The following is a 19,390-nucleotide window of genomic DNA, read 5'->3' on the forward strand; positions in this document are numbered from 1 at the left end:
CTGTCAATAATCAAGATTCCCATTGTGACAGTTTACCATATAGTATGACAACATGCTTATGTCAATAAATGAACTCAGTAGCTTGTTTGTTTCCACGTTACACTGAATAAAATTTGGTGTAGGATTCACTTTGAAACTATGTTCACTCAGAAATCTAATTGCTAGTAAGGTTCCCAAATAATTGCAACAAAAAAGCAAGCAACACATTGAATTAAACAAGCCAATTTGAAGTCGAAAGACTGAAATAGCATTTTTCTTCAGTAATCCGTGTTTTTTTTTTGTTTGTTTTTTACTGTGTATGTGCCTATAAACAGAGATTAACCTTCAGTAATTATAATAATAAACTATATACAAATATTAATTGGATCTCCCCTTATTTTCTATCCCTGACTTCAGTTGAAATGTTGCTTCCTGCTTCCTCACAAATCTTTGCATTTATGCAGTGTAAATGCATAAAAACACCTACAAGTTTTATTCCCTTTAAAGTTTGCAGACAGCAAGATATGAAGTTGTGTAATCAGAAGTGATGACACAAAGGTTTTGCCCAGAAACATTCCTCAAAGTGACTTTTGAAAAGGGGCAGGGCTCATAGCCTACTATAAAGGCAGATCTTCTGAGAACTAAGGCAACTTACTCTGAAACACTTTGATTGCATTGTAATTCAGCGTTTGACAGAAGAGAGAATCATGTCTTTTTTTAGATATCCTTTCACAGCTAGCAAGACTGTGAGGAACAGGGCGTTAATAGTGTCTGTGGAGAACTTCTATCCAGGTGAAGATCTGAGCAGGAGGAGCGGCGTGAAGAAAGACACCCGAAGGCTTCATAAAATCCTATCCAAACTCGGCTTCTCTGTGGAAATCAAAATAGACATTCAAGCAGAAGAGATCTATGAAGCATTTAAAGCAGGTAATGTGAGCCAGCATAATGTATTGATGTTTACTTTCTAAAATGACTTCTTACACCACATTTTGATTCTTTTATTTATATAAAGAAGTGAAATTGTTCCATATATATTGTGTGGACGAGTCAATGGGTTTGTATGCCATTACGAATTTGACTGCAGATAATCAGACTTTTAATAGATAAACTAACTATCCATTCCAGATACTCATTAACTCTGTCCTCTTGAATGTCCTGTTGAATGACAATTTGAAGTTGCTATCGTTTAAAAATGAATGAATCAATCATATGAGCAATACAACTACTAGTCAATGACTAAAAGTCACGCAGACTGGAATCTGAACATATATGATATGATATCTGTTTGTTTTATTTGGTTACACATCACTGGTTTTTTAACGCTATCCTCCATCCTCAGAGAGCGAGAAGCCGGTCAAAGACTGTTTTATGGGCATCATATCCACTCATGGTGAGGAGGGTGTTGTGTTTGGTGCTGACGGATGTGCCGTGAAACTGTCTGAGATATTCAGCTACTTTGGAGGCCCGTCAATGGCGGACAAGAGCAAACTCTTCCTGATCCAGGTACAATTCCTGAAAAACGTCCTCACAGGCAAACTCTTGTGACCTTTCATGTTCTCTGCATAAGAGTCTGTGCCTCAAGAGGGACGTGTTGATATTGCATTCCATTTTATAAATCCTTTAACCATCTATACTGGCATTTTAAACAGAACATGTTTGCATTTTGAATTGTTTAACTTTTTTGCCTCATCTGAATTGTACTAAACTTGGTGTCTTTTGTGACACTTGCTATGTGAACACACACACAGATGCAAAAACATGGACATGATTAAAAAAGGTTAAATGGTCTTTAAAAAAAAAAAATCACACTTTTGACTGTTCACGGTCAAAAATGACCACTATAGGAAATGAATGGGAAATACGAAAATAAAGAGCAATGTTGGGGGTTTTCTCCCACAGCTGTTGAAATCTTATTTGCTTATGGCATGGCTACACCAAATAAAAATATGTAGACATGAAATATTGATTTTGAGTTGGATATTCTAAGGCTTGTGCCTTTATAGTTGAATGTAATTATATATGTAATAATATAATTCTGAAATCTTTCTGCTGCAGGCTTGTCGAGGTCATGGGTTGGATGGAGGTGTGGAGGTGGAGACAGACTCTTCATCCTCAGAGGAAGAGGACGGCATGTCTGAGCTTTTTTCCATTCCTATGGACACCGCAGTTATGTACGCCACACCACCAGGTATGGTTTATTAACTCCAAAACATTGTTTGCATAGATCATAAAGTCCCAAACGCTTCACTTCCTCACTCACGTTCATGTGTCTCTTTTGTTTTAAAGGTTACGCTGCGTTCATGCATCCTACAGGCGCAGTGTTGATTCAGACTCTCTGTAATTTGCTGGAAAAGGAAGGAGGTCCAGATCTGGAGATCACAAAACTTCTGACTCGACTGAACTACCAGGTGGCCTACAACTTCCAAGCGAGAGGGCAAAAGTTGGGCAGTAAAAAGCAGATGCCGTGCTTCGCGACGCGCTTTACCAGAGAAGTGTTCCCGTTCAGCAGGACGGCAGCAGAAGATTTGAGCTTGACCTTTGCTGCCACAGAACTCATCGATGAACCCAGAAGGTTACGGAAGAGCTCCATCAGCTGAAGATCATTTAACAGAGACTGACTGTAAAAAATATGTGGAAAAACGGCTTCTTGTTATCTATATTATCTCATTGCATGAGATAACATAACTTTGCATAAAGTTGCATCGGCAGCAGGAAGTCAGCTGATGGGAAACGTGCAGGACGTGATCTATGTGTTCCTCTGAAGTCTTGGACTACTACTTTTGCTACTACTTTTATTTATGTTTATTAAATTAGATTGTTTTATTAAAACAATAATGTGAATATTCTGTTATTTATTTTGTGTTATTAAATATTAATCTATTATATGTGATATGCAAATAAAACCTACAATGATCTCTGGTTCAACAACATTTGAATGAAATACTGATTCTGGGAAACACTGACCGTGTTTGAAACAAATGTTACGCCCAGTTATGTCATAGTCATTCTTTATCGCTGCTATATTATTAACTGTACTTCAAGATGTGAACTGTTTATTGCACGCTCTGTACTTTCAAGTCATGTGAGGGGAGTTGACAGCCAATCCAGAAACGCAGGATTTCAACACGGCCTGTTAGTCACAAACACTAATGCCATGTTCCATTTAAACATACTGAGTGATGACTATTATTTCTCTGTCATGTTAAACATTAAATGAACATATGGAATGCGAGTGTGTTATCTATGCTATTTATCTATGAGCATCTGAGACTGCAGAGGTGCATCATCGTGTGTTGTGGGAATTCTCGACTTGAAGGATCAGAACACACTGTTCCAAAAGTGCTTTATCAAGAGAAACAGACATCAAAGATAAGAAGCAATCTGTACTTATCCACAGAAGCGTACTTACAGTTTTACAGCCATAGAGGAAAAGCAGGTACTGATAGACACCAACAGGCTCACACAGTTCATTGTGTCATATCACTTATTGCTGATAGTTAAAAAAAACAGCTATAAATTAGGTCTATACATAATTATTTATTATTATAATAATTTAGAAATAAGAATTAAATGAATTCATCCTCAAATCTTCATAAAGTAATGACTTTTATGGGTTTTGAAGCATAAATACAAAGGCCAAGGCTGCGTCCGAAATCGCATACTCTGTTGAGTGTGTACACTTTTTGACTAAGTACTTACTTTGCGAGTTCTAACAAAAGTATGTATGGATGTGTGTAGCATGAATGTAATCCGGATGTACTACATTTGCCATGTTGTCATTGTCTTGTGACTTCCCAGCAGCAGCCCCACAACGTTTCAGGACACACAAGCCAGGCCACACGTCTCAGGCCGGAAGCGAAGGGACGGAGAATGATCTCTGGTGTGAATGTCGCGGAGAGAATGTGTGTGTGTCTCTGGTGTGAATATCGCGGAGAGGACTGTATCTTTCATTACGTGGTTAACAATTTATTTATATATTAAGTTAGGTGTTTATTTTTCTAAATACAGATTATGTGCATGTATTTCACATTTTATGTGAACAAATACAGTAACAAATGTATTGCTCATGGTTATTTCATATTAGTTAACACATTAACTAATGTTAACAAATGAAACCTTATAATTGCATGGATTTCATGCTGTTGTTGCAGTTGATATTTAAAGTTTTCTCTATATTTCTGTCTTAAAGCATGACTTTCCAAATATAAGGAGATGGTGGCCACTAATTCTCTAATTTAGGAGTTTTCTCTGTGAAAGGTATCTCTTCATGTTCCTCCAGCTTACACACCCTATCCCAATACTAAAACAACCAAAAAATGACAGAAAACCTCCAAAACACACCACCAACAAGCTTTAACAAAGGAGACGTGAAGAACAAGCCACATCCAACAGCAGCAGCAAGGTTTTCATCATATAAGTTATATTATAATTAAATATATATTAATATTAAATTAAACATTACAATGTAATTATTCTTTGACATTTTCTAAAGAAGGAATTCCCAATAATCAGATACACGAAATTGGCTGTGAAATGGATACATTCCAACAGACATTTTCAGGAGCTTCTTTTCCTCAAAATGGAAGAGGAGGACGAGGAAATGGCCCTCCAAAATCTCAGGAACAATTGGAAGATTCCAAAGATCCTTTTACGTTTTGTTTCCATTTAGGGAAGACATGGAATCTTTTTTAAGAATTAAATAATGGGACTGAAAAGTAAACTATTCTTAACAAAAGTGTTAAGTGTATACATTTCCTTTTTATTTGTATTATTATATGTTACAATTACTTTTAGTTCTATTATTCGTTGTTGAAATGTCTTACACTTTAAAATGTGTTAATGCATTAACTAACATGAACTAACAATGAACTAGATTAATAAATGCTATAGAGGTTTCGCTCATTGTTAGTTCGTGTTAAAGGGATAGTTCCCTCGAAAATTGTGTCATAATTTTCTAACCCTCAAGTTCTGACTAAACCTGTATGTGTCTTTGTTCTGTTGGTTACAAAAGAAGATTTTTTTGAAGAATGTTGGTTATCAAACCGTTTCTGGTCCCCTCTGACTTCCATAGTATTTTTTTTTTTTCGTTCATACCATATATGGTTCGCCTTCACGCGTGGCCTGGGTTGCGTGTCCTGAAACGTATGTGGCGCTGCAGATATATCTCACTACGTGACAAGTTATGTGCTACTTCTGCAGAAGTCTTAAACAACGATTTACATTTAAGCCTTTGGGATGGCAGCACATCTTTATTTGCGCTGAGAACGGGTGGATATGAACACAGTAGACAGGCAGCATCATTACTATTGATGTACTTTCCACTGGAGTTTTGTATTTCAGCAGGTATGAACATGAACATAGCTAATAAAAATATAAGAAAGGGTAACGGACACAGTGGAAATTAGCAGAAAACAGGGTGATATGCTTTTCTGTTTACTTTGTTTTACTATTCTATATGGTTCAACTTAATGTGTAAAACAAGTAAAAACATTTTATGTAATTATATACTATACATTAGGAATATTATTTCAATTTGAGTTATCAACAAACCATTGCAGGTAAATTGGAAGATTAATAAAAGCATCTGTAAAGGTAGTAAATCATCTTTTTATGAGCTAAAGCTTCTGATTTGTCTGGAAGTGCCAGTGTTGCGTAGATCAGACTCATGACACTGTTATAGCCTGAAGGAAACGCTCCATATATGGCCTGATAGACTGCAAATAGCAGGACTCACCTGTTTTATGATGTCGAGACAGACTCTCCTTATTCTCACACAGTTTTTGACTGCATTACACCTCAGCGTTTGACAGAATCATGTCTCTTTGTAGATATCCTTTTACAACAAACAAGAGGATGAAGAACAGGGCGTTAATAGTGTCTGTGGAGAACTTCAATCCAGGTGAAGATCTGAGCAGGAGAGGCGGCGTGAAGAAAGACACTCAAAGGCTTCACAAAATCCTATCCAAACTCGGCTTCTCTGTGGAAATCAAAATAGACATTCAAGCAGAAGAGATCTATGAAGCATTTAAAGCAGGTAATGATATTGTTTAGTTTTTTCCTCCAAGCAGAATTCATGTTTCAAATCTGCTGTGCTTGCTTTTGTGTTTCTTAAGAACCCATCTAAAAACACATTACATAAGGTCATTTATTGGTGCCAAAGTCCATGTTTGTTAATAATAGGCTGTTGCCCTCAATCAGCAAACACAGATTGGCACAAACTCGGTTTAAACTTGTACATTTTTGTTGAAATACAATTTGATTTTAATAGAAAAAGGATTGTTTTGGGGGGGTTGAATGACAATTTGAAGTTGCTATCGTTTAAAAATGAATGAATGAATCATATGAGCAATACAACTACTAGTCAATGACTAAAAGTCACGCAGACTGGAATCTGAACATATATGATATGATATGAACGGAGGAGATTGAGTCATTGTTAATCAGTCCTTAGCCTCGTAAACAATGACAGCATATGAGTTTAGCCTGAAGATATCTAATAATTTTTCAATAGGAATAAACAAGCTAAAAAAAGAACACATGCAGAATCTGTTCGTTTTATTTGGTTACACATCACTGGTTTTTTAACGCTGTCCTCCATCCTCAGAGAGCGAGAAGCCGGTCAAAGACTGTTTTATGGGCATCATATCCACTCATGGTGAGGAGGGTGTTGTGTTTGGTGCTGACGGACATGCCGTGAAACTGTCCGAGATCTACAGCTACTTCGGAGGCCCGTCAATGGCGGACAAGAGCAAACTCTTCCTGATCCAGGTACAATTCCTGAAAAACGTCCTCACAGGCAAACTCTTGTGACCTTTCATGTTCTCTGCATCTGTGTTATAAGTATCGTTGGCTGTTGACATTACATTGCAGTTTTGAATTCTTTCACTTGAATTCTTTTGAAATCTATACTTTTTGTTTTTAGCATTTTGAAAAATTGTAAAAAAAAATCTTTATAGAGAGCCCTACACGTGACATACGGGACAAACATACATATATATATATAGATTGTGGCCATGGATTAAGAATTCATTCCCTCGTTTTACTAAATCATGGTCACATTGTAATAATTTGTTCCCTTGTTTTAGGCCACGATTTACTAAAACGAGGGAACAAATTCTTAATTGCGTCCCCATGATTTAACTAAAACAAGGGAATGAATTCTTAAATGAATAGTTCACCCAAAAATGAAAATGATCCCATAATTTACTCACCCTCAAGCTCATTTTTGAAGCTCCAAAAAGCGCATCCATTAGGGATGATCCGATATTATATTTTGTCCGATACCGATAACCGATAATTCTTTATATTTGAAAGCCAATATATTGGTCAATAAATCTAAATCCAAATTCTTACATAATGTTTGAGAGCCTGATTACAAAAGCAAAAGTCTCACCGTGAAAAGCGTCCCAAGCATTCAATTATAATGTTCTCATAATTTTATGTAGCCTATATGAGACAGACTTGCGTTGCATGTTGCACTTAACTGTATTTTCCTTTTTGAAGTGTTTCCAATCATATTTCTAGCAGTTCAGAACCATAATGGTGAACAGTGTGCATCTGAAGTGTCTCTGCTGAAGGAAATTTATCGGCTTTAATATATTGCCCAAATTTTCTTAAAGGCCTGATAACTATAACATTAAAAATGAACATATATCGGCTGATACCGATATGGTAGCCGATATAGCATCCATCAAAACAATTTATCCATGCGACTCCAGTGGGTTAATAAATGCCTTCTGAAGCGAAGCAATGGGTTTTTGTAAGAAAAATATCCATATTTAAAAACTTTATAATCTATAATCACTGGCTTCTGGCAACGGTTGTATGCACGTTCACAAGAGAGTTGGAACAGTGACCTCTGACCCGACGCTTTTTGGCGCTTCAAAACACTATTTATTTAATGCCATTATAAAGCTGGGAAGAGCCAGGATGTTATTTAATATAACTCAAATTGTGTTCGGCTTAAAAAAGAAAATCCTAGGATGGTTTAAATGTGAGTACATTATGGGATAAGTTTTATTTTCGGGTGAATTAATCCTATATTGCGAATCATGATTCGGAAAGGCTAAAAAGTCTTTAAAAAAGTCCCACTTTTACTGTTCATGCCCAAATGGACCATAGGAAATTAATTGGAAGTACGAAAATATAGAGCAATTCTTGGGAGTTTTCTCCCACAGCAGTTGAAATCTTACAGATATTGGCACAAAAAAAATGTAGTCATGAAATATTGATTTTGAGTTGGATATTCTCCTAAAGCTTGTGACTTGTTAAAGATTTTAATTGAATGTTTGCGATTCTCATGTCTTTCTGCTGCAGGCTTGTCGAGGTCATGGGTTGGATGGAGGTGTGGAGGTGGAGACAGACTCTTCATCCTCAGAGGAAGAGGACGGCATGTCTGAGCTTTTTTCCATTCCTATGGACACCGCAGTTATGTACGCCACACCACCAGGTATGGTTTATTAACTCCAAAACATTGTTTGCATAGATCATAAAGTCCCAAACGCTTCACTTCCTCACTCACGTTCATGTGTCTCTTTTGTTTTAAAGGTTACGCTGCGTTCATGCATCCTACAGGCGCAGTGTTGATTCAGACTCTCTGTGATTTGCTGGAAAACGAAGGAGGTCCAGATCTGGAGATCACAAAACTTCTGACTCGACTGAACTACCAGGTGGCCTACAACTTCCAAGCGAGAGGGCAAAAGTTGGGCGGTAAAAAGCAGATGCCGTGCTTCGCGACGCGCTTTACCAGAGAAGTGTTCCCGTTCAGCAGGACGGCAGCAGAAGATTTGAGCTTGACCTTTGCTGCCACAGAACTCATCGATGAACCCAGAGGGTTACGGAAGAGCTCCATCAGCTGAAGATCATTTAACAGAGACTGACTGTAAAAAATCTGATGGGGAAACTACTTTATCTCAGATAATCCTTTATATAACATCTCTCAAAGTATCTGAAAGGAGTCTGATAATGAAGCCAGCGACGTCATGTCACGTAAAGTTTCATCTCCAGAAGGAAGTGAGCGGGTCGGGAAAGTTCCCAGATGTGACCTGCTTTCTTAGTGCTCCATTTGGGTCATGAGGTTTACCTCCATATATATATCTTCTGTGTATTATGTATATACACTAACGTTTGAAAGTTTGGGGTCGGTAAGATTTGTAAAAGTTTTTTAAAGAAGTATCTCATGCTCACCAAGGCTGCAATTATTCGATCAAAAATACAGTAATCTCGTGAAATATTATTACAATCTAAAAGTACTTTTTTCTTTTTTTAAATGTTTTCAAATAATTATAATTGATTCCTGTGATGAGAAGCTGAATTTTCAGCATCATTGTCTTCAGTGTCACATGATCTTTCAGAAATGAATCTAATATGCTGATTTGCTCAATAAAGATTTCTTCTTATTATTAATGTGTCCTGCTTAATATTTTTTGTGGAAACGGTGATGCATTTTTTCAGGATTCAAGAAAGGTTAAAAGAACAGCTTTGAAACAGAAATCTTTTGTAGCATTATAAATGTCCTCAATGTTCTGACCACAAGCAGTAATTAAAGTGTAATTTAAGTTTATTATTCACAAAGTGTTGCTAGTGTTAGTGTATAAAAATCTGTATGATAATAAAATTCATCCATTTGTTAAATATGGCAAAATATGGCAAAATATGGAAATGCAAATACTTAGACATAATTGAACTAAATAATAATAATATCAAGCAATTTTGTTTGGTTTTAAAAACATAAGTTTACATAAAGTCTGATTCAACAGCCATTTTATAGAATTGCTGAAAACAAATGTGAATGTGATCATTTTGATCATATGCTGTCTGTGTTCAAAATAAAACTGAAACAAATGTTTAGATGTCTGTGACTCAGATTAAGTAATCGTGGTCACATGTACTTTGGCTCTGCTATATTTACTGTAGTTTAAGGTGTGTATACAGGATATTGCACATGAATAAATATAAAAAGACAGCAGATCCAGGCATGCAGGATTCCATCAGTGCACATGCCTGTTGATCAAGAATGCTAATGTCAGGATCCATCTGAAAATAGTTCACTCAAAAGCTGCAGCGTTGAGGGTTTTTTAATGCTCATTTGAATGAACACAGATGATCAGGTTTTATGCTTCAGGAGATAACTTTATTTTTTATTTTTTATTATGATTATTGCAACAAAAGTCAATATATATTCTGGCTTAATGTTTTATTTTAAATGTATACAATATAAACCTGAACTGACTGCTGTAAGTGCCTATTGTGACAATTTACGGTTACAACACGCTCACAAAAAGTAATCGTAACCGTATCCTTTTTTTTTTCTTTTTTTTTTGGGCAACAAGCCAACAACGATGGAAATGTTCAACAGCTTCCATACAGGTTTCCATACAGAAACCGAAATTCACAAAACAAACTTACCGTAACCAGGGACGTTGTTGCGTAATATTCAATTCCTGTGAAAAATTCTTCCAGTGGGTGGAGTAGTATGGAGATATTCTTGTGCCAATAAAAATGAACGTAGCTTTTCAAGAAACTAATGAAAATTTAAATTGAAACTAAATAAATTATCTCTAAAACTGAAAAAGAATAAATCGCAGGCAAATTTTTTGACTTCGTTTTTAATACACTGCATGTTTTGCTAACTATTTCTCATATTTCAATCGCTGATTTGAACTTACAAATGCGCTTCCAGAGTTTTCATTTACGCTTCTGAAGTTTTCGTTTACGTTCCCAGAGTTTTCGTTCGCCGTTCTGACACATTTCTCTCGTGGGGGCGGGGCTAGTAGCAGTGTGTTCTCATTGGTTACTGAGCTTTTGATTGATAGCTTCGTGACCTGGAAGTGAAGACGTCAGTGGTGTGTTTATGTGTGGATGTGAGCGTCTGTAATCGCAGCTTTCTATTTCATTTTAGTGATTATTAAGTTATGTTTTTTAATTTTATCTGTATTTACCTGCTGCTACTACTTAGTTGGCATAAGCTTTTTAGGAGCACAAGAGATCTATTCAGTCTATTCAGGTGTAATTGCACATTAAAGTACTGTATATAATACTTAAAATATTGTAGTGTCCAATGTTTTCGGAGAATATTTGTTTATTCCTGATGATTATTTTGCATGTTAGGCTCTGATTAGGTTCAGCTGTTACAATTTAAAGAGAATACTAGCAAACGTGTGTGATATATTCAGCCGTCAAGAAAGTCAAACTTCAACCAAGTAATCAAGGTTGGCAACCATGGCCATCACACTACTCATTGTTAGCATGATATAGCCTACGTTTACACCATCAAAATTAATGATCACTTAAATAAGAGGAATTTAAACAAAATGAAAATTACAGTCGTGGCCTGCTGTCAGATACAGACCTCAAAGGGCATTGCATTACATATGTCACACAAAGAATGTTCTTGTTGCCATTTTTTTTAAATTGATAATTGTATTTAGTTATTTTATTTAATTAACACTATCTGCTAACATTTAAAATTGTAAATATATTTTAACAATCATCAACCGTTTCAATCGTGACTTATACAACCAGTTAAATTAATGTAATTGAAAATATGAATTCAAATAAATTTACATTCTTTATTGTCACTAAAGCATATACACAAGTATCAGAGTGAAGGTCTTGGATGCAATTATGTTGTGACAGGAAAGACCAGAATCCACAAAACATTAACTGCATAATATACATGTAATGCACAGTATTCTCATGATATACATTACTATACAAAATGCACAATTACAAATACAGAATACATTTTAAAAAATTCATATACATTTTAAATGTTGCAATGATTCTTTGAGCAGTTCCTGTTGTAGTTCCTATGACTTTCTTCTTGACATAAACATAGACAAAGATATTTAAGGAAATAATCCATCTCTGTGAGTCCATAATACAAGTGGATTGTAACCCATGTACGTAAGATTTTTACTAGTTAAAACAGTCACATTATTAGTATTTCTTTTATCTAGCCTATTGTTTTACTTCAGAAGGCATTGACTCATCCACTGAGGTCGCATGGATTACCGTCACACTCACTGTGTGTGGTTTAAAGCGTCTTTAGGACTCGCAGAGATGGATTACTTTCCTTACAATCTTAATTTGTGTTTATTAGTAGAAAGAAAGTAAAATGCATCTGGGACAGCTTGAGGGTGAGTAAAATAAGAGAGAATTGTATTTTTGGGTGAACTATCCCCTCAACATTCATATGCTATTGGTATGCTAATCCAAGATCATCATAGATTAATAAGAATAAAGTGAAACCTCTTGTGTACTGTGTTTGTTTTAATCTAGAGGAAATTGAAATATTTGCTAGTTTATATTAAAATAAATCAGGTGTCTGAAGATCAAGATCCCAGTCATTCAAAGGCGATGTGTCTGAGCAGAGTAAGATTATTGTCTGAAAGGGACAGTGGATCTCTGGTACTATCACTCCATCCTCTGTGTCAGCATCAGAATTTTGTTTATGGAAATGTTGCTCCACTCCCTGGAAAATGAGAGAGGAAATAATCTAACAATACAAACTGCTTTGAATTCCCCATACAGTAACACGTTGCAGACTTAAAATATTTATTATATTTATATTTAAGGGATTTTACAGTACTAAATATTTACCTCGGAGTCAAGCAGCATTTATCATCTGTAATACTGTTGTGTAACCAGTAGATGGCTGTATTGCCCTATATATAAACATATGGATGCGTATTCCCTAGTTGCTGGATGTTTTCAGTCATAATTACTTGCATATATTAAGTTTTTAATTTGGACATATATTTATTATTAAATACTATTAAAGATTTAACATTTGTCAAAGAAATGTTCATTTGAAGTGCACTTTTTTCATTATTATTAGTCAAATATGGACACAGAAAAAGCAATTTGCTACTCATACTAGATACATATAATAGCTTTATCAGTCATCTTTATCACACAAAAGTAATCAGAATAAATATTGCAACCAGGGCGATACTTCAAAATAATTGAGTGTTTACATATTACGAACAGAGTTCTGTGGTCAAGTCTTGTCTGTCCTCTTTCAAAAACTTTGCATCGCAAATTAATCAGCAATTGAGAAATTCAGGTTTAAATAGCTTTATTGGCATGGTAAAAAAGGCTTTACATTGCCAAAGTTGAATCAGGCAGTGATTGACAGCGCTCTCGTCCTATGGCATCAGTCATTGACTGATACAGTACAGATAGGCTACTGTACAGTACTCTAGCTCAATGTTGTTTGGGGTGGCTGTGGGGAAATATGATCTAATCGAAGACTGTAACCGAATGTAGATAAACAAGTCATGTAATGATTGGGCTAACAGTTAAATCAAGACAACACAGCTGTATAATGTTATGGGCTCTCACTGAGCTCTAAAATGCCTCTCCACCTGAAAAAAGCCAGTACTGTATTATAAATAGTATTAGTATAGTATTAAAAACAAAACAAAAATCAGACTTACCACGAGTAGGCTAACGTTATCCAGTATCCTCCTGATATAGCGACGATGACTAATGATAAATATCATTCGTCTGTACTATTCCTTCTATAAGAGATCATCTCAACAATATAGTGTAGCAGCAAATAAATACAGATATAAACTTAATATCACTAAAATGAAATAGAAAGCTGCGATTACAGACGCTCACATCCACACATAAACACTGACGTCTTCACTTCCAGGTCACGAAGCGATCAATCAAAAGCTCAGTAACCAATGAGAACACACTGCTACTAGCCCCGCCCCCACGAGAGAAATGTGTCAGAACGGCGAACGAAAACTCTGGGAACGTAAACGAAAACTTCAGAAGCGTAAATGAAAACTCTGGAAGCGCATTTGTAAGTTCAGATCAGCGATTGAAATATGAGAAATAGTTAGCAAAACATGCAGTGTATTAAAAACGAAGTCAAAAAATTTGCCTGCGATTTATTCTTTTTCAGTTTTAGAGATAATTTATTTAGTTTCAATTTATATTTTCATTAGTTTCTTGAAAAGCTACGTTCATTTTTATTGGCACAAGAATAGCTCCATAGTGTAGGCCTATACATGAATATTCATGAGATTCCCATATTGTGGGAGTGGCCTTGAAACAACGCGAAAAATGAATGGAACTGAAAATATTAGTGCACTCTCCTCAAATCACTTAACGGATTATTTTGAAAAGGTAATTAAGTTTCAATGTTAAACATTAACTGAAACAGTTTATATATTCAAAACAATGAATAGTTTGTGTTATAAGATAAATCGTCTGAGCTGTTTTGCCTGATTGATTACAGGCGTTCAGATAAATAGGGAAGGACACTGCAGAGCAAACAATGAGCGAATAACATATGCTCGGCTACGGTTTATTATTAATCATTTGTGCCCTAATAAAATGTTTATAAGCTTGCCTGTTGTAAGTCATCTTTAACTTCTTGATAGTCATGTTTCTGTTAACTATACATAAACTCTACTAAGGAAAATGATTTATTGATCTTGTAAAAAAACATTGCCATTTGTACTTGATTATATAATACCGTGCATAAACCTTAAAGCATTGTTCTGATTGCCCAGTCTTCTTGGACATAGGCCAGCAGTTACTACATTTAAATTAAGATAGGAAAAACTTATACGCATGTCATCACCACTAATGTCATAATTGGCTTAATTTTGCTTTTGTGATGCACATATTCATCATCATGTAAAGTTACTGTCTGTTTCAGACTGGATGTAAGAGCTGAAGTCACTGGGTCAATTTTAAAGGGATAGATCATATAACAGAGACTGACTGTAAAAAATCTGATGGGGAAACTACTTTCTCAGATAATCCTTTATATAACATCTCTCAAAGTATCTGACTGGAGTCTGAATGAAGCCAGCGACGTCATGTCACGTAAAGTTTCATCTCCAGAAGGAAGTGAGCGGGTCGGGAAAGTTCCCAGATGTGACCTGCTTTCTTAGTGCTCCATTTGGGTCATGAGGTTTACCTCCATATATATATATTCTATGTATTATGTATATACACTAACGTTTGAAAGTTTGGGGTCGGTAAGATTTTTAAAAGTTTTTGAAAGAAGTATCTCATGCTCACCAAGGCTGCAATTATTCGATCAAAAATAGCCTACAGTAATCTTGTGAAATATTATTACAATCTAAAATTTATTTTTAATTTTTAAAAATGTTTTCAAATATAATTGATTCCTGTGATGAGAAGCTGAATTTTCAGCATCATTGTCTTCAGTGTCACATGATCTTTCAGAAATCATTCGAATATGCTGATTTGCTCAATAAAGATTTCTTCTTATTATTAATGTGTCCTGCTTAATATTTTTGTGGAAACGGTGATGCATTTTTTTAGGATTCTTGAAAGGTTGAAAGAACAGCTTTGAAACAGAAATATTTTGTAGCATTATAAATGTCCTTAATGTACTGACCCCAAGCAAAGAGTAATTAAAGTGTAATTTAAGTTTATTATTGACAAAGTTTTGCTAGTGTTAATGTATAAAAAATCTGTATGATAATGATAATAAAATTCATCTATTTGTTAAATATGGCAAAATATGGAAGTGCAAATACATTCTAGACATAATTTACCTAAATAATAATAATAATATCAAGCAATTTTGTTTGGTTTTAAAAACATAAGTTTACATAAAGTCTGATTCAACAGCCATTTTATAGAATTGCTGAAAACGAATGTGAATGTGATCATTTTGATAAGCTGTCTGTGTTCAAAATAAAACTGAAACAAATGTTTAGATGTCTGTGACTCAGATTAAGTAATCGTGGTCACATGTACTTTGCCTCTGCTATATTTACTGTAGTTTAAGGTGTGTACAGGATATTGCACATGAATAAATATAAAAAGACAGCAGATCCAGGCATGCAGGATTTCATCAGTGCACACGCCTGTTGATCAAGAATGCTAATGTCAGGATCCATCTGAAAATAGTTCACTGTATATATATATATATATATATATATATATATATATATTATTAGTAGTTATTTATCTTAGATTCTCTAAACATTTGACTGTTACCTAAATACAATTAAGAGAAATGTTATGAACTCTTTGAGAGTCAATTTTAAAGGGATAGTTCGTTCAAAAATAAAAATTCTGATGCCCTCATCTTATTTCAAAGTTGTATGACTCAATCTTTCGTGGGACATATTTTGAAAAATGTGTTCCCAATGTTCTTCAGAATATTTTCTTCACAGAGGAAAAGAAGTCATACTGGTTTTGAACGGGTGAGCAAATGATGACAGAATTTTCAGTTTTGGATGGATTATACCTTTAATCTATTATAATCTATTAGTACTAGGAGACTAGTGATTCCCAAATAGATGTAGCCTATGTGGAAAGATTTTGAGGTTGCTTTGTTAAAGCTTTAAAAAAAAGTGACAGATACAAGTAAATGTGCATTTACTTGTGTTACTTTAATTATAGTTTTGCATAATATCCAGTATAATATGAGAAAACAGGAACACTTTTGGTGTTGATAAAGGGAAATTGAGACTTACAGGCTGGTAAACACTGGCTATATAGCTATAGCCTTGGCTACCAAATAAATTAAGAATTACACAAATACTCACACCAGCCTAGCTTATATAGCTACATTTTATTATGGCACAGATACATTTGTAGAGGTTTATTTCAGGCATTGTTGTAAACACTGCTGTAGGCCACTGTAGTGACCGCATGCCAACAAACTGTTCATTGTTTGAAAATGTGAACTGTTTCAGTTAATGCTTAACAATGAATCTTCATTACCATTTCGGAAAAAAAAATCCATTAAACGAGTTGCAATTTGAAAAGAGTGCACTAAAATGTTCAGTTCCATTCATTTTGCGCGTTGGCCACAAGGCCACGCCCACAAAGTGTAGTCATGTAAACTGGTGGTGGTTGAGGACCGATACAATTGTAAAGCGCTTTGGGTGTACCGTACATATATAGCACTTTCATATGTACTACTGTACACCGTGTTAGTGTAGTATCAAGAAAGTTCGACAACCCAGGACTTGAACTCGGGCCAAAGCTAAAAAAGCAAAGCAAAAAAAAAGCAAAGCTAAAAAAAAAATCTTGTCAGGATATTGACCACTAGGCTATTGAGGCTAGAAGTGTGCTGCAATTTGATAAATATTAGAACCTCATTGTGTAAGAAACATAGGGGGAACAGAATCCGACGGCAAAAAAAACAGCTGTCGGAATCCGTTCCCCCACTCCCATTATGAGAGGTGTTGATGTAATGGCTTAAAAAATGCTGATTCTATTCTGTGTGTGGATGGAGCTTAACTTGCATCATTTTAAAGAATATATTTTTTTTAGGGCTGTCAAAAGATTAATCGCGATTAATCACATCCAAAATAAAAGTTTGTGTTTAACCCTTTCATGCATGAATTATGATAACCTCAGTCAGGATTTTTTTCCTATGTGTTTTTATTGCTCTTAGGGCATGAAAAACAAGAATTGATTTTTATTTTATTTTTTTTACAAATTTTTCAAAGAGATCTTCAGATGTCCACTTGAGTGGACAGCATGCGGTTGGTTTAAACTTAAGATATAATATATTAAATATAAGACAATAATCAAACACATAAAGTATGTGAATTTAACAAACTAATCAATACAATTATATCAAATCATGTGAAAACTATAAAATATATACAAAAAATATAAATGCAAAATATTGCAAAGGCTTCATACAACTTCATACAAGTTGCACTTCGCGTATCAGAACATGGGGACGTGATTCCATCAGAATTTTCTACAGTCTGTCAAGGTACAACTGTGGAAACCACTCAGATGCTCCCTCCAGTGCACCAGAGTATGGAGATTTACCCTTATTAGCTGATAATTCTGATTATGTTCAAGATGGACATGCACATTTCTATCATAGCCCTCCTCTGAGAAAACCTAGCGATACTTTTTTTCAATCTCATCTGAAATGATCAGTGTTGGGGGTAATGCATTACAAGTAACATGCATAACGCATTCAGATTACTTTTTTGATGTTACAAGTAAAGTAATGTGTTACAAGTAACATGCATTACCTAATCAGATTACTTTTTGATCTAACAAGTAATTAACTAGAAGTAATGTGCATTACCTAATCAGATTACTTTTTGATGTAACGAGTAAAGAAACGCATTACAAGTAACATGCATTACGTAATCAGATTACTTTGTGATGTTATGAGTAAAGAAACGCATTACAATAACGCACATTACATAATCAGATTACTTTTTGATGTTATGAGTAAGGAAACGCATTACAAGTAACATGCATTACGTAATCAGATTACTTTTTGATGTTATGAGTAAAGAAACGCATTACAATAACATGCATTACGAAATCAGATTACTTTTTGATCTAACAAGTAAAGTAATGCATTACAAGTGTCATACATTATGTAATCACATGACTTTTTTCGATGTCAATGAAAATTACATTCTAATAATACAAGTACATTTATTTACAGTAAAAAAAGTCACTGCAGATTAAGTTTTTAAGTTTTTAAGTTTTACATTTCAAAAACAATATTCACATTATAATTATGAATTGTAGCTGAAATATAGCAATTGATGCATGACGTCCACTACAGTGGACATGTGATTAATCAGAGTTTTCTCTCAATCTAAAATCAAAACTTGGAAAATTTTACTGTGATATGACTCATTAGATATTGCTTGATGCTGCAATATTTTTTTTACCTACAAGAGTCTCCTAGGATAGAAGGAATGGGTGGATATTCCGGAGCAACTTGGCATGTCTGACTGACCCTTGGCCATCTTGGTTTGGAGGGGGAAAAATCGAAACACAAAGGCTTGCCACTTGGTTGCAATTTATAGGATGATGCACCAGGGTCCAATGAAGAGGCTGATGTGCAACTTTGCCATAAAAACCCGTGCAAATTCAAGAAAATGCTTTTTTAATAGCTGTCCACTGTAGTGACCACTATGCGTGAAATGGTTAAATAATATATGTGTGTGTACTGTGTATAATTATTTTGTATATATAAATACACACACATGCATGTATATATTTAAGAAATATTTGCATACATATACTGTATATATTTATATATAATTTATATTATATATAAATATAATTTTTTTTATATATAAATAACACATTTTTCTTAAATATATACATGCATGTGTGTGTATTTCTAGATACAAATTTAATTATACACAGTACACTCACATATATTATTTAAACACAAACTTTTATTTTGGATGCGATTAATCGCAATTAATCTTTTGACAGACCTAATTTTTTTGCCTTTTATTATGATAGGAAAGTATAGTATCAAGAAAGTTCGACGACCCTGGACTCGAACTCGTGTCGCAATAAGCTAAAAGAAAAAAAAATGTTTGAGCACTGACCACTAGGCTATTGAGGATTGTGATGTAATGCAATTTGATAATTATTAGACCCTCATTGTGTA

At 34.7% G+C, this 19,390-nt stretch overlaps 1 protein-coding gene across 1 annotated transcript; it reads left to right on the forward strand.

The window, feature by feature from the left end:
* Positions 1 to 686: 686 nt before the first annotated feature.
* Positions 687 to 8,837, forward strand: LOC311076929 (uncharacterized protein; the record flags this gene model as incomplete). Its single annotated transcript, XM_084105436.1, has 8 exons — positions 687 to 906; positions 1,319 to 1,482; positions 2,035 to 2,167; positions 2,266 to 2,571; positions 5,780 to 6,013; positions 6,584 to 6,747; positions 8,296 to 8,428; positions 8,527 to 8,837. 8 exons carry the CDS (start codon positions 687 to 689, stop codon positions 8,835 to 8,837), a joined length of 1,665 nt encoding a protein of 554 aa, XP_083961562.1.
* Between the last annotated feature and the right edge of the window lie 10,553 nt (positions 8,838 to 19,390).

This window comes from Abramis brama (assembly GCF_963993115.1).
Source record: "Abramis brama genome assembly, chromosome: 25".
In the NCBI taxonomy this organism is placed as follows: domain Eukaryota; kingdom Metazoa; phylum Chordata; class Actinopteri; order Cypriniformes; family Leuciscidae; genus Abramis; species Abramis brama.